This window comes from Thalassophryne amazonica, chromosome 9 (assembly GCF_902500255.1).
Source record: "Thalassophryne amazonica chromosome 9, fThaAma1.1, whole genome shotgun sequence".
Lineage (NCBI taxonomy): Eukaryota > Metazoa > Chordata > Actinopteri > Batrachoidiformes > Batrachoididae > Thalassophryne > Thalassophryne amazonica.
Genome location: NC_047111.1, coordinates 80,809,289 through 80,825,706, shown reverse-complemented (window position 1 = coordinate 80,825,706; position 16,418 = coordinate 80,809,289). Strand labels below are relative to the sequence as shown.

Below are 16,418 nucleotides of genomic sequence, written 5' to 3'. Positions count from 1 at the left end.
AAATTAAGCTGGTTTTCGGTGAAAATTTTAACGGCTGATGAGAGATTTTGAGGTGATACTGTCGCTTTAAGGACTTCCAACACAGCGGGACATCATGCAGCGGTCCCAGGCGCCGTCGTCAGCCTGTTTCCAGCTGAAAACCTCCACATTTCAGGCTCTATTGATCCAGGACATCATGAGAGAACAGAGAAGTTTCAGAAGAAGTCGGTTTCAGCTTTTTATCCGGATATTCCACTGTTGAAGGAGATTTTTTTAATGAAAGACGTGCGGACGGGTCCGCGTGTCGGGACGCAGCCGGCGCGGTGCGGCGGCACAGGAAAAACACCTCCGTGTTGATAACTATTTGTAAAATCCAGGCGGCTTTAGATGGCTTTCAGTGGAGTGAGTATATGAGAAATTGTTTAACAGCTGGACATGTTCCAACTTGTCCTTAAGGCTTCCAACGGAGGTGTTTTTCCTGTGGCGGAGCGTCGCGGCGGCTGCGAGCCGACGCTGCAATCCGCCCGCATGTCTTTCATTAAAAAATCTCCTTTAACAGTGGAATATCCGGATAAAATGCTGACACCATGATTAGTGCACAGGTGTACCTTAGACTGCCCACAATAAAAGGCCACTCTGAAAGGTGCAGTTTTATCACACAGCACAATGCCACAGATGTCGCAAGATTTGAGGGAGCGTGCAATTGGCATACTGACAGCAGGAATGTCAGCCAGAGCTGTTGCTCGTGTATTGAATGTTCATTTCTCTACCATAAGCTGTCTCCAAAGGCGTTTCAGAGAATTTGGCAGTACATCCAACCAGCCTCACAACCGCAGACCACATGTAACCACACCAACCCAGGACCTCCACATCCAGCATGTTCACCTCCAAGATCGTCTCAGACCAGCCACTTGGACAGCTGCTGAAACAATCGGTTTGCATAACCAAAGAATTTCTGCACAAACTGTCAGAAACCATCTCAGGGAAGCTCATCTGCATGCTCGTCGTCCTCATCGGGGTCTCGACCTGACTCCAGTTCGTCGTCGTAACCGACTTGAGTGGGCAAATGCTCACATTCGCTGGCATTTGGCACGTTGGAGAGGTGTTCTCTTCACGGATGAATCCCGGTTCACACTGTTCAGAGCAGATGGCAGACAGCGTGTGTGGCGTCGTGTGGGTGAGCAGTTTTCTGATGTCAATGTTGTGGATCGAGTGGCCCATGGTGGCGGTGGGGTTATGGTATGGGCAGGTGTCTGTTATGGACGAAGATCACAGGTGCATTTTATTGATGGCATTTTGAATGCACAGAGATACCGTGACGAGATCCTGAGGCCCATTGTTGTGCCATACATCCAAGAACATCACCTCATGTTGCAGCAGGATAATGCACGGCCCCATGTTGCAAGGATCTGTACACAATTCTTGGAAGCTGAAAATGTCCCAGTTCTTGCATCGCCGGCATACTCACCGGACATGTCACCCATTGAGCATGTTTGGGATGCTCTGGACCGGCGTATATGACAGCGTGTACCAGTTCCTGCCAATATCCAGCAACTTCGCACAGCCATTGAAGAGGAGTGGACCAACATTCCACAGGCCACAATTGACAACCTGATCAACTCTATGTGAAGGAGATGTGTTACACTGCATGAGGCAAATGGTGGTCACACCAGATACTGACTGGTATCCCCCCCAATAAAACAAAACTGCACCTTTCAGAGTGGCCTTTTATTGTGGGCAGTCTAAGGCACACCTGTGCACTAATCATGGTGTCTAATCAGGATCTTGGTATGGCACACCTGTGAGGTGGGATGAATTATCAGCAGATATTGTGTATGTGGAAAAAGTTTTAGATCTTTGAGTTCATTTCATACAAAATGGGAGCAAAACCAAAAGTGTTGCGTTTATATTTTTGTTGAGTATATATATATATATATATATATATATATATATATATATATATATATAAATCATTTATTTTTCCTAGAATATGGGTAAGATTTCTGTTTTTTGAGGTCATGTCATAACATTTTAGCCATACTGGTAATGTTACATACAGTTTTGAAGACATCTTGCTTGGTTTATCTGTTGCCTTGGTTTCATTTTGATCAACATAAGCATCTTATTATCTTAAAAAAGAAAAGGTTAGCTAACTGGCAAAAAGGCAAGGAAACATGGGGAAATACTAAAAAAAAAATGACAGAAGATGAATGGTATTTGTACGCGTTTGTTTGGGAGTTTCCAAGGTGACAGTATTGTTGTATGGCTGGGGGGCCTGGCTGCCTTTTTGTTTCTGTCTTTTGTTTTTCCTTCCAGGTGGCTTGCATTTGGGACTGAGTGGCTGTGTTGCTGAGGTTATCAGGACCTCACCCTGATCACCTGCGGCTCGTCAGGACTCACAGCTGTGGTGCATCTATATGGATTGGAACATGGTGGCATTTAAGACTGGAGTATACAGTGTGTATTTGCCAGAGACTCAACCTTGTGACCAGACGGGTGAGATCGTCGTCTCGGGAGCCATCTCATCATCAGTGGATGCAGAGAACGTCCAGGGTTTGATGCACGGTCTGTGAAAGAGGAGGGGGTGAGGTCTCACGCTCGTCAGCACACTTCCTGAGGTACGTTAGATTTTGTGACTAACGTTTATACAGTCAGTAAATGTGGTGTCCCTCACACCTTATTGTATTGAGCTGTACGTTAGTCATGTATCGGCTTCCACTGCAGTGGAGTTTTGTGAACTGGATGTTCCATGCCTGCAGGTTGGGAAGCTGATTAGTAATTAAGCCAGGAAGTGTTTGCTGTTTATGTACACCTTTGAGTGGTCTCTCTGTGTGTAGAGTGTGGACTCACATAATGGTTCCTTCTTTCACAGACTCGGTTTGTTGCGGCCACCTGGGGGGTGTCGGCGGGGTCCTTGGGTCCGAACGGCTTCTGGCTCCGGACCGTTAGCGCTGCTGGGAGCGCACCGTATCACCACCACGCCAGACCGCACACTCTTTTGTTGTTTTGTATCACATCACTGTTATGTATTAAATTCAGTTAGCCTTTGTACCGTGCTCTACTTATTTCATACTGGGTCCTTCAAACGCTGGTCGGTTCTCTGAGCTGCGTCCGACACATAACAGTAGTCTCTGGCCAAACATCACGGACCCAGCGGTAGCAGAGACGGTAACGCACCGGGAAGGCGGCAGCAGACGTTCAGTAGTTATCCGGATCAGTTGCGGGTGCTCTCCGCCCGGATGGTGCGTGTTTGAGACCCATTGCTGAATACTGATTTGTGCTCTCTTGCAGCCGTGTTCCTGTGTTGTGCCTTATCCGTGGGTCGTGGTGGAGTGTGACTGGCGACGGCTTCGCGTCACGCTCCGACCGGATAAGAGGTTTAAACGGGAGCTGCAAGAGTGTGTCTGTGATGGGTGCACGCGCACGGCGGAGCTCTGTGGCACGAGTGGCCGAGCTTCCTGTGTTACAGTTGTAGCCCCGTTTCCCCGGATAAAGATAACTACTGCGTCTGTTGTATCAGCTCCGGCGTTATTTAGTTGAGCACATTTTGGTTGTGTGTTGCACACAGCTGCGCACGGAGATGCAGCTCGTTTGTTTTCTGTCACCAAAGGGTTTTTTTTTTTCATTTTTAGCACTTTGGCTCCCTCTTTTGGTGACTTAGTCACATTACCGTTAAGCTCTTAAGTTAGAACAGGTGTGTTCGATTTGTTTGAGCTTAACGGTATACGTCACTGATTTGTTTTGTGTTAGCTCATTTCGTGTGGGTGTTTTTTGAGTTGGTTTTTGTGTGGGATTTATTTATTTTTTTCCACTGTTTGTGTCTGGGGTTGTGACCCTGCAGCCTGTCTAAGAAGAAAAAAAAAAAAAAAAAAGGACCCAAACAACTGTATGTTGGTCTGTTAGTCTTTCTTTTTATTTCTTTTTGTTTCACCTCCCCAGGGTTTGATGGGACGGTCACCTGGGGGGTGATGGGGTGGTACTTGGGTTTTTTTTTTCTTTTTTTTTTTGTTTGTTTTTGTTATGCCCTCTCTTCTCCTCTGACTCCAGCCGGGTGAGCCGTAGTGTCGGCGTTGCTGGAGGGGTGCAGTTTGGTTGTGCTGGGCATTTCCCAGGTAGCCTCTGCACCCGGGAGGGGGGGGGGGGGGGGGGGGTTGGGGTATTTTCTTTTTCTTCCCTCTCTTCTCCTCTGGCTCCAGCCGGGTGAGCCGTAGTGTCGGTGTTGCTGGAGTGGTGCAGTTTGGTTATACTGGGCGTTTCCCGGGTAACCTCTGCACCTGGGGGGGGGGGGGGGGGGTGTTTTTGATTCCCTGTTCCACCTCCGGCTTCAGCACGCCTTTGGCCGTCTGCCATCGGCGTGGCTGAGGTTTGGGGCAGTGGGATATACCCGCAGCTAGTGGCTGGTGTAGAAGTCGGAGGAGTGGCGCCGTTTGCCATAACCGCTGTTCCACTCCTCCCGGTTGGCTTCTGGGGTATAGTCACGGTTGGTGACACTGGACGTGCTTCCAGTTTCCACTGCGCCAAGGGGGTGGGGTTGGGGTTGTTTTGTTTGTATGTTTTTTTTTTCTCTCTTCTTGTTTTTCCCCCCAGTTTGCGCCCTCAGGGTTTGACTGTGGTGTCCTCTGGGGGGGAAAGGGCTGTGGGTCCATCTAGCCATAGACGGCCGGGGCTGGGTCCGTTGGTCATGAGGGGAGGCGTCTCCTGGGGTTGACGAGTGGTCCTCTGGGAGGCGCTGGGAGTCCCCGTGGGTGACGTTGGATCCCAGAGGGACCTCGGCTGTGGTTATTACTCCTGGAGCTGGCGGGAAGTCCTCTGGGGGGTGTTGGTCCCTACATGTCGTTTGGGGGGGGGGGGGGGGGGGTGTTTTAGTGCTGTTATTTGTAAGCTTAAGTTTGGGGTTTTTTTTCTTTTCTCCTCATCCCGGAGTTTGATAGGACGGTCCCCTGGGGAGGGGTGGGGGTGGTTTGGTTGTTTGTGTTTGTCTTTTTTGTTTTATGACTAATGACCGCACATGGTTGGATAAAGGCTGACCGCACAGGTTTAAGAACTCCTGGCCACACCTGTGCTAAGTGACTGACTGAAACAAAGGCAAGGATGCAGCCAGAGGAGAGGACATCAACCATTCTGTTGGAAGACGAATGCAGATGCGGTTTCCAGCCATGGTCCCTGGAGGGGGGTGTTTCTCCTGGGCCAGGTTTGTGTGGTCGCCGGGAGGCTTCCCGTGAGGGTGGGGTACTGTTGTATGGCTGGGGGGCCTGGCTGCCTTTTTGTTTCTGTCTTTTGTTTTTTCCTTCCAGGTGGCTTGCATTTGGGACTGAGTGCTGTGTTGCTGAGGTTATCAGGACCTCACCCTGATCACCTGCGGCTCGTCAGGACTCACAGCTGTGGTGCATCTATATGGATTGGAACATGGTGGCATTTAAGACTGGAGTATACAGTGTGTATTTGCCAGAGACTCGACCTTGTGACCAGACGGGTGAGATCGTCATCTCGGGAGCCATCTCATCATCAGTGGATGCAGAGAATGTCCAGGGTTTGATGCACGGTCTGTGAAAGAGGAGGGGGTGAGGTCTCACGCTCGTCAGCACACTTCCTGAGGTACGTTAGATTTTGTGACTAACGTTTATACAGTCAGTAAATGTGGTGTCCCTCACACCTTATTGTATTAAGCTGTACGTTAGTCATGTATCGGCATCCACTGCAGTGGAGTTTTGTGAACTGGATGTTCCATGCCTGCAGGTTGGGAACCTGATTAGTAATTAAGCCAGGAAGTGTTTGCTGTTTATGTACACCTTTGAGTGGTCTCTCTGTGTGTAGAGTGTGGACTCACATAATGGTTCCTTCTTTCACAGACTCGGTTTGTTGCGGCCACCTGGGGGGTGTCGGCGGGGTCCTTGGGTCCGAACGGCTTCTGGCTCCGGACCGTTAGCGCTGCTGGGAGCGCACCGTATCACCACCACGCCAGACCGCACACTCTTTTGTTGTTTTGTATCACATCACTGTTATGTATTAGATTCAGTTAGCCTTTGTACCGTGCTCTGCTTATTTCATACTGGGTCCTTCAAACGCTGGTCGGTTCTCCGAGCTGCGTCCGACACATAAGTATATAACGATAAACCAAGCAAACTTATTCCTACAACTCATTTGTCATTTAAGTAATTTTTGCTGAATAGTTTTGTGCATTTCACAGGCAGCTCATTTCATTCTCATTTTTCGAGTGGTTGTTGTTGAAGCCAACAGCATCGTTTATTTCTCAGACATTATGTGTATATAAGAGAAAAGAGACGAGATGCCTTCAGGTGACTCTTCAGGTTTTTGTAATATAGTGAAGGAAAATATGAGAAGTCTTTATGTTGTTGAACTTCATCACTGTTATTTATATAATGTTCTGAAAAAAGCATAGATTTTTTTTCTCTTTTTATGTTCATGTCATACTACATTATTTCAGACAGTCAAACGAAATTAAAAGTTTAAAAAAGGCCCTTAGAGTAAACACAAAATGCTTTTTTTTATGATAACTTTGGTCAACAGAATTTTTTTTTCTTATGTTGACTTTGAGAACTGATTTAGGGTCATTTTGAGGTGCTGAGTCAGAATCTGGGCTCAGATTTCCTCTATCACATCATATTGTTTTGCAATCTGCATGTTCCTTATTAATGGATTACGCAAAAGTTGCTCATTCACTTACGAGTTTGACACCACTAATGCACAAAAGCAGCTTTAAAAGCATAGTTTTTAAACCAGATTTGCTAAATGTGAACAAGAGCCGTAATATCATTTATGGCACCGAAGAGGTGTGTGAGACTGCAGCTTTTACTTCAATGCTTGATAACGAGAAATATGTTTTCATATCTCAAAAACGTGATGTGATTGGGAAAAACTAACAACAGATTTGGATTCAGCGCCCCCAAATTACCCAAAATCCATTGAAAAAGTCCATGCAAGAAAAATCATGTTGACCAGTGTAATTCTATTTATTGAAGCAAAACTGTCTGAAGATGTATTTTCCTCATGAAGTTCACAGTTGATTGTGCCACCTTTACCAGCAACAACCATAACCAAACACTTATGCTAAGCGGAGGTGAGACTTTTGACATTGGTGTATATTAGAATTTTGGGTCAATCTTGTTTGGAGAACTACTTTACTTCGTCCATATATTGGAAGTTTTTCAAGCATGAAGCCTCCATTTAAAGTCCTAGCACAGCATCTCAGTGACTTTCATTTCTGGACTTTTTCTAGGTTACTCCAAACCTTTTCCTATGTGGAGTTTTAGGCCATTATCTTGCTCCATACCACAGGAATACTTCAACCCATGGACTTGTAGAGTCTTAGAAATACTTTTAGAAATACTTTTACAAACCTTCAGAGATTCATGCATTTCCATCACTGAATTCTGCAATTTATTTTCACTGTAGCGTAATGTTCATATTTTGTCAAACTTTACGCTGTTGGAATAGTTCTGTTTAACTGATGAGTTGACTGAACAGGACTGACAGTAATCAGCCCTCCAGTGTGTCTAGTTCAGCTAAGCCTAGACATCGGTGCTGTTTAGAACATTTTTGGATTTCATAGCTTTTTATACACATAAATCGCTCAACGTTTTATCACTCGGTGGTTTCCAGCATTCTCTCCTACACTGTAGTGTGCTGAGGCAGCAGGCTGAAGGCAGCTTATGTGAACAGACTCAACAAGCTCATCAGGAAAGCTGGCTCTGTCCTGGGGGATGGGCTGGAGTCTGTGGTGGAGGTGTTAGAGTGGAGGATGTTGAGGAAACTGCGCAGCATCTGGGACAATACCGCCCACCTCCTGCATGTCACACTGATGTCCTGTCAGAGCACCTTCAGCCATAGACTGAGACCACCGAGGTGCACCACAGAACGCCGCAGGAGGTCTTTCCTACCTGTGGCAATCAGACTCTATAATTCCTCCACCTTCTGGTGGAGAACAAAGTTATTGAGTTACTCAGTTTTGTGCAATATTGGTGAACACCTTGTGCAAATGTCTTCAGTCATTTCATGTGAATTTGTTGTACCTATTGTAAAAAAAAAAAGCTCACTGTTTATTGTTCGGTACTCTGGCAAAACAATTTCCTTCAGGATAAATAAAGTTGATCTTATTCTTAAATGCAGATGAAATCAACAGGGGGTAAAAACCTTTTTTGCTGTACGCTATATATTTAGGTGACTGAAAACTCAGAGGACTTACAGTGAGGAAAATAAGTATTTGAACACCCTGCGATTTTGCAAGTTCTCCCACTTAGAAATCATGGAGGGGTCTGAAATTTTCATCTTAGGTGCATGTCCACTGTGAGAGACATAATCTAAAAAAAATTCTGGAAATCACAATGTATGATTTTTTAATAATTTATTTGTATGTTACTGCTGCAAATAAGTATTTGAACACGTGTGAAAATCAATGTTAATATTTGGTACAGTAGCCTTTGTTTGCAATTACAGAGGTCAAATGTTTCCTATAGTATTTGACCAAGTTTTCAGACACTGCAGCAGGGATTTTGGTCCACTCCTCCATACAGATCTTCTCCAAATCCTTCATGTTTGGAGTTTCAGCTCACTCCAAAGATTTTCTATTGAGTTCAGGTCTGGAGACTGGCCAGGTCACTCCAGGACCTTGAAATGCTTCTTACAGAGCCCCTCCTTAGTTGCCCTGGCTGCGTTGTTTGGGGTCATTGTCATGCTGGAAGACCCAGCCATGATCCATCTTCAATGCTCTTACTGAGGGAAGGAGGTTGTTTGCCAAAATCTTGCAATACATGACCCCATCCATCCTCCGTTCAATACGGTGCAGTCGTCCTGTCCCCTTTGCAGAAGAGCACCCTCAGAGTATGATGTTTCCACCCCCATGCATCACAGTTGTGATGGTTTTCTTGGGGTTGTTCTCATCCTCTAAACATGGTAAGTGGAGTTGATTCCAAAAAGCTCTATTTTGGTCTCATCTGACCACATGACCTTCTCCCATGCCTCCTCTGGATCATCCAGATGGTCACTGGTGAACTTCAAACGGGCCTGGACATGTGCTGGCTTGAGCAGGGGGACCTTGCTGCCCTGCAGGATTTTAAACCATGACAACATCATGTGTTACTAATGTAATCTTTGTGACTGTGGTCCCAGCTCTCTTCAGGTCATTGACCAGGTCCTCCTGTGTAGTTCTTAGCTTTCTCAGAATCATCCTTACCCCACAAAGTGAGATCTTGCATGGAATCCCAGACCGAGGGAGATTGACAGTCATCTTGTGTTTCTTCCACTTTCTAATAAATAATCATAACAGTTGTTGTCTTTTACCAAGCTGCTTGCCTGTTGTCCTGTTGTCCATCCCAGCCTTGTGCAGCCTAGACAGCTCTTTGGTCTTGGCTGTGGTGGACAGGTTGGAGTGTGATTGATTGAGTGTGTGAACAGGTGTCTTTTATACAGGTAACAAGTTCAAACAGGTGCAATTAATCCAGGTAAAGAGTGCAGAATAAGAGGGCTCCTTAAAGAAAAATTAACAGGTCTGTGTGAGCCAGAATTCTTGCTGGTTGGTAGGTGTTTAAATACTTATTTGCAGGAGTAATATACAAATAAAATATTAAAAAAATCATACATTGTGATTTCCGGATTTTATTTTATTTTTTTTTTTTAGATTCTGTCTCTCACAGTGGACATGCACCTAAGATGAAAATTTCAGACCCCTCCATGATTTCTAAGTGGGAGAACGTGCAAAACCGCAGGGTGTTCAAATATTTATTTTCCTCACTGTATATACATTTTCTGGAGTAAATATTAAAAGTTTAACAAAAAGTGAATGTTTCATCTAAATGTTATTCTTTTTTTTCAGAATGGGAACATCTTCTGCGCTCTGAAAACATGCCACCCACTTACCTGTTCCTCACCGATCTCAGTTCCAGAAACTTGTTGTTTGGTGTGTAAAGGTAGTCAAACTACTCCAAGTTGAGACAGAACCTTTATTATGCTTATGAAACAGTCAAATTTAAAGCTACAGTGTGGAGGATTTCTTAACAGAAAGGGACTGTAGCATTGATAATATCCGTTCTGTACCTGCAACAGCTAGTTGAAGTGAGCTTAGAACGAACCCGGCCCCTTTATGGAGGCCGCCATGTCACCCCACCATGTAGATGGAGTAACCCAAAAGGGACATACGTACTTCTTCTATCACATTTTGCAGCATGGCTGAAAGACTGAAGAAAAAGAAGAGGAATCAGTGGTTGCTCCACACCATACAGTGTCTAATGGTTGCTAATGCAGGCTAACAAGCTTGAGAACCTGTTGGGAAAGTGTAGGAACACGGACCCACAACAGGGGGCGCAAATGAACGGACAATGGAGTAAGTCAAAATAACAACGCTTTACTGTTGTGAATGTGCACAACGAATACAACCAATTACAGAAATGGACAAAAGTCAATACACAAAGGTGTCGTGTGGGCAGGCTCGAAGATAGGAGACGCCTCTCCAAGGTAAGACCGGAACCACACGGCTTCCTCCGCCACAGGACCCCGGGAATACTGGAGCCGCCAAGTCCCGAACTCCCAGGTGGCCACTGCCTCCGCGTGTCGGACCTGGTACTGCTGGCGAGGGAAAAAGAACAGTTAGATGGGGGCGCGTTTGCACCCAGAACTCCGAACGGCAGGAAAGGTACCTCCACCTCTCGTTGGAACAGTAAACTAATAACTAGCTCAGTCAAAACTGTGTACTCAGTAGGCTTTGATATGTTACTTCTCTGGTAGAAACGATATCTCGGCAATGAGGTGGAGATGCCGTCCTGCTGATATACCCCACTGATGATTGCCGTCAGCTGTCTCAGGTGATGGGTGACAGCTGTCACCGAGGCTGCTCCCGTGAGGCGGCGGCGCCCTCTGGTGCCTGGAGCCCGCACTCCAGGCAGGGCGCCCTCTGATGATGGTGGGCCAGCAGTACCTCCTCTTCAGCGGCCCACACAACAGAACCCTCAGTTTTGTAAAATGGAGGATCATACACAGGGCTTAATTTGAGGGGGAGCAAGCCGGAGCGCGCTCCGGAACCTCAGACGCGCGCTCCGGAACCTCTGACGTTGGCTCCGCCAGCTATTTATCCCTTTATCTATGGCGATGGTGCCCACGCCATATTTTCCATATGCGTATTTTTTTTACCGTAACTCCGCCATAGTTTGTCCAATCCGAATGATTCAAAGGGCATTGTAAAGCTAACACCAAGGGCTTTCCAATGATGTATGGCGTATTACGGTAAACGCAGAGGAATAATGCAGAGGAAAAACATAGAAGTTTCACACTAGTGCGCCGCTGATTCTCATTACCGTAAGTTCTCATGTAAGCCCTCAATCTGAAAAATTTCAACACTGACAGCAAGCCAAGAACCCGTGCTCTCCAACAGTAGTGCGTTCGGTGACTTTTGAAACGAGGGAAAAGTATGAAAAAGAGCGCAAAAGTGGCAGAAAAGTACAGAGACAGACAGCAAACATAAATGTGCGTTCGGTGACTTTTGAAACGAGTGAAAAGTATGAAAAAGAGCGCAAAAGTGGCAGAAAAGTACAGAGACAGACAGCAAACATAAATGTAATAATTTTTGAGGAAAAGGCAGGGTGTTAGTGTCATTTGTGAAGGTGTGTGTGCGTGTTTGTGTGGGTGTGCAATTTATTTTAAGTGTGACGCACAGCATTGTTCACAAGCCCCCCCGCCCTTCTTTTTTTTTCCTGCACCTGAGCCACCCATCCTCTGCGCTCCGGGACCTCCCACTTTACAAATTAAGCACTGATCATACATATTACTTATCATAAGAAAATGCAAGGGAGCATGAAGCCCTGTGGTCAAAGAAGCAAAAATGGTGAAGGGAAACATAATTGTATCCAGCGATGGCATAATGCAATTTGTAACCTCACCATTAGATGACACCAAATCCTATACACTGTAGCTTTAAAATCATTTAATACATGCACAATTGTACTCAAGTTGCAGCCAAGCGGTGAGTGTGCTTGGTTTCAGTGTGGAAGGTTCCCAGTTCAGACCTCAACCCTGCCACGTTTCTCCATATAATTGTTGAGTTGCGTCAGGAAGGGCATCCGGTGTAAAATGTGTGCCAAATCAATTGAAAACAAGCTGTACTCAAGCTGCTATAGTTCATGTCGGATGCACGCTACATACAATTCATACTTTCTGCTTTTCTTTTAGATTACAGCACCAGCGGGTCTTCATCAACTGAGGATGGGAACCAACAGCTGAACCGGGGAGTTGTATGTCCTTGTTGTTTGAAATATGTCAATTAATAAATGTAGGATATCACTTTCATTATAAATGTTATCATCATCATTATTATAATTATTATCATCATCATTATTATTATTGCTATTATTTGAATAAATATGCAGAACCGAGCAGCTGTACTTTAATGAACAGATGTGCTTCGAAGTCTCATATGTGAACATGTTACATTTGACCTCTAAGTCAATTGTATAAGCAAAGTACAAATTCCTTTTGTAGGATTGTCAACAAGACCATAATATTCAGATTAACCTTACGGTACGTTGCTGTGAGTAATTAAAGATAAAGTCCTCCAAATTTCCCTGATGTTCCACAAATGTTCATACTTTAAAATGAGGATCCTATAATTACTGCCCAGGGGAAATGAAGCAAATCCATTCTGTGAAACGTAGGAGGATCACTGTTTTATCCCTTTTCAAAAGAGACATTCAGTGGACCAGTGTGCCGAGGAGCAGATCAGGGTGCGGCCCAATCATGCCACCCCACCCAGGGCCAGGACGTCTCCCAGAGGTCTGAGCCTCAGTAAACTCAACCTTAAAGGGGCTGCGAACACCACTGTGAAGATACTGTTGCAGAGGAAACACCAAAGAGGTTAGACTTAATCAAAACAACAAGCTTCAAAACTTGTAAGAAATATCCTTTATAGGTATTTGATTTTATGGACATGTTCTTCACAACTTTACGATGGTTTCCATATGTACCACAGTGCTCAGATGTTTTCCATTTCTTACAGCATGTTTATACAACGGCAGGACGTACTCTCACGGAGACATGTGGCACCCAGTTTTAGGAAAGGTCCTGGAATGCATCCTGTGCACTTGTACTGACGGCGTTCAGAACTGCAAACGCATCACGTGTCCCAGCCAATATCCATGCCAACATCCAATGAAACCAGCAGGAAAGTGCTGCAAGACGTGTCCAGGTGGCTGAAAAATGTCTCGTAGATTCATCGAGAGCTGAAACGTACATGAACCTGATTGGCTTTGAACATAACGTGCCTGTTTCTTTTCTGCAGAGAACAAAACTGAAAGCAACCAGACTCGGTGTTACCTTGGGTATAAAAACAACCTCTTGGTGTATAAAGTCGATTCATTGTTGAAAGTTGACTCACCCGGCACAGTCAGGATCATTGCTGTTGAAAGACAAAGCACGGCTGAGGTTGAAGTGCACGTGTGGAAGAATGTAGAAGGTAGTCTCCTAAATAAACATGTGAATCTACCCAAACATATTTCTGTACCACATGTGATTCTCATCATTTCTTCATTCACGTAGGTGTTTTACACTTAATGGAAATTGGAGATCTTCAGAGAAAAGATATTATGGATCATCCAGAAAATTACACATTACTCACGACCGTTGATGAAGGTTTGTTGGTCATTCATTTTGTTGTGATAATGATTGTAGCACAAGTGGAGACTCCTGACCACAAAACAACACTGATGAAAAGTTTAAACAGTCTTTATTGACGCCTGATGGAGCTGAAACATTAATAACACTCATTATAGTATACTGGACCTTATGCTGCCATGTTTGTGTGTGGTCACATAACAGAATACCAACACATTTAAGGCACTTGATACTTACACCATAGGTATGCCAGGGTGCGTGGATAAGCTGGTTACATTTTAGGGTTGTTTGATGCATATATTTCAATATAAACAAGGATGAAGTTTGCTCATGAACATAAATGCTAAATGGACTGCATTTATATAGTGCTTTTCCATCTGCATCAGACGCTCAAAGTGCTTTACAAATAATGCCTTACATTCACTGCTGCCATACATACATGCTGTCACTACACACCGGGAGCAATAGGGGATTAAAGACCTTGCCCAAGGGCCCTGAGTGATTTTCCAGTCAGGCTGGGATTTGAACCGAGGAACTTCTGGTCTCAAGCCCAACGCCTTAACCACTAGACCATCACCTCCCCTAAACATGGACATGATAACTCATTAGTCATACGTGGTAGACACTTAACACTTACCCCATAGGTAACCCTACACTCTAAAAAAGAAACACCTGGCTCAACGAGAAAAATTGATGTGACAGTTTGCATATGTTTTTAAAGCTATTTAAACTTTCAACTGAGTTAATGCCACAAGACATCTCAAAAATGTTAGTTTGTTGGGTTGCAAACCCATTTTTATTAATACGTTTACCATTTTTATAAATTTTGAAAGCAATAATTTACTAATGAGCTGTCTGACCCAGTTTTCACTTTTTGATCTGTACAGTATCTTCTGCTATAGTTTTCTTCATAACATGAACATCGAGAAATAAAAGAGAATGAGATCAGACTGCCACTTTGGAACACACCAAATAGTTTGATAGTAAGGAAATGTGTACTTCTGCCCTTCAGATCGAGACAAATATTTGAAATCTAGATGATTTCACGATCATGTTGTTTGATCTATAATCCAAAATAGTCTTTCTCTCAACTTTGAAAACCTATTATAAGTATTCACTAATCCAGATCCAAACCCTGGTAGAGAAAGTCCGCTTGATGCATAATCACCAGAGAGAAAGGCCAAACTCTCCAACACAATCCTCTCTCCCTGTTGTTGGCAATCTTTTACAGAATTCGAGCTGTTGAGTTTGAAGCCAAATGTATTTAATCTTTGAGCCATGGTTACATCTTGCCTTGTGCAAAAAAAAAAAAAAAAAAATCCAGTCAGTTGGAACAGTCATTTTTGTGAGTTGTGCAAGAAGACACTCAGGATAATTCAGTGTCCTGTTCCTTCAACCCTCTAAATACAATTTTAACTTTGCAAAAAGAGAGGGCAATCCTTCAGTAATTTCAACCAAATTACACACCTTATTATAGTTCTGATGGGCAAGAATCCACATCTGTAAAGTGTGCTTGCGCTTAAAGATACTGTGAATGATTTGTCACTTGATGTTACACAGGAACCACATTTCAGAATGTAAACAAAGCATTACTCCTCAGCCACTCCTCTCCAAACCTCCCTCTTCTGTACTGAGCAGGATGATCATCAGTTGGAATCTTTTAATAGGTTTAAAAGTTCTCTATTTTGGAAAGGTCAGATGTATCTGGACTGTAGTCTGACTGCATTCTTGGTCAGAGGCATTTAAATGTGATTTTTAGTATTTAAAGTTACTGCAATCTGCCGATTTGGAAAAAAAGTTGCACATCTGTGCTGTTAGTATTGAGCACTGGGGCTGGGGGGTGGGGGGAAGGCAAGGTTTCACAGGGCAGTACTCATGTTCAGTAAATGTACACATGCAAAGATCTCACGCACTAAACATACACGTGCATCCAGATGAAAATGTAAATGAGACAGAAAATCTCGGAGCACAGAGGGAGCGTCGCTTCTCTGCACAGGAAGCCAATAAGCCATTTAATATTTACATAGTAAATAACTGTTGTCGGTTATATTACTGTTTAAACTGCCATTCATAGCACGTTTAAAACAAATATACTTTTGTTGTATTTTTAGTTTTAATTCAAGACCCTGATATATTTTAGTAAAATGATCCCAGATTGTTTTGATTTTCACCTTACTTGATATTATTCTAATTTTACAGAGACGTGGAGAAAATTTAAAGAGGATGGAGAAAATCTGAGGAAAATTTCTCCAACCACACTATGTAAAGATGGCATTCGGGAGATGGTGACATTTCTAAATGCTAAACAGACTGAAGCCATGTGTTCTCCCTAAATGGTTTACTCTCTTTATATTTCCATTAAGTAGATGGTTAAAATACAGTGCATAGTTCACACATACATACTGCCCTACACTGTTCTCTGTTAATATTGCAATTACAGAGGAAATGGTCATTTTATAACATTTATTTTAATTGATTTATTGATACATTTTTGCACATACATGTTGTACTTGTGAAGATTTATGATACAAATGAAGGATTTTTCTTTTAACATATTTATTATTTCTGCAAAGGGTTTTTATGCTTTATTGTCCCTTATGGTTTTATTCCAAAACAATTTTAATTTTTTTTGGGGGGGAGCTATCTGGTGGACATATTGCTTGACGCAAGGGATTGTTAAATGTGTGTTTGTGGCGGTGGTCTGGATGTAGATCAAGGAGTTAACTGTCACTTTTTTGGATGGTTGAAATATTTTTGTCAGTGCATCCAAGAATAAGATATGTATGTTGATGGAAAAGGACATGCAGTGTCAAACATATTAACACTCC

At 43.8% G+C, this 16,418-nt stretch overlaps 1 protein-coding gene across 1 annotated transcript in view; it reads left to right on the top strand.

Annotated features, from left to right (window-relative positions):
* The window catches only part of chrdl2 (chordin-like 2), a 31,805-nt gene extending 15,844 nt beyond the window's left edge, over positions 1 to 15,961 (top strand). Inside the window, exons 5-11 of the mRNA XM_034178529.1 lie at positions 9,809 to 9,902; positions 12,154 to 12,215; positions 12,666 to 12,834; positions 12,977 to 13,165; positions 13,259 to 13,432; positions 13,516 to 13,608; positions 15,790 to 15,961. Of these exons, the coding sequence (XP_034034420.1) occupies positions 9,809 to 9,902; positions 12,154 to 12,215; positions 12,666 to 12,834; positions 12,977 to 13,165; positions 13,259 to 13,432; positions 13,516 to 13,608; positions 15,790 to 15,923 (915 nt within the window). The 3' untranslated portion in view covers positions 15,924 to 15,961. The remainder of the gene's footprint in view (positions 1 to 9,808; positions 9,903 to 12,153; positions 12,216 to 12,665; positions 12,835 to 12,976; positions 13,166 to 13,258; positions 13,433 to 13,515; positions 13,609 to 15,789) is intronic.
* Positions 15,962 to 16,418: the final 457 nt, after the last annotated feature.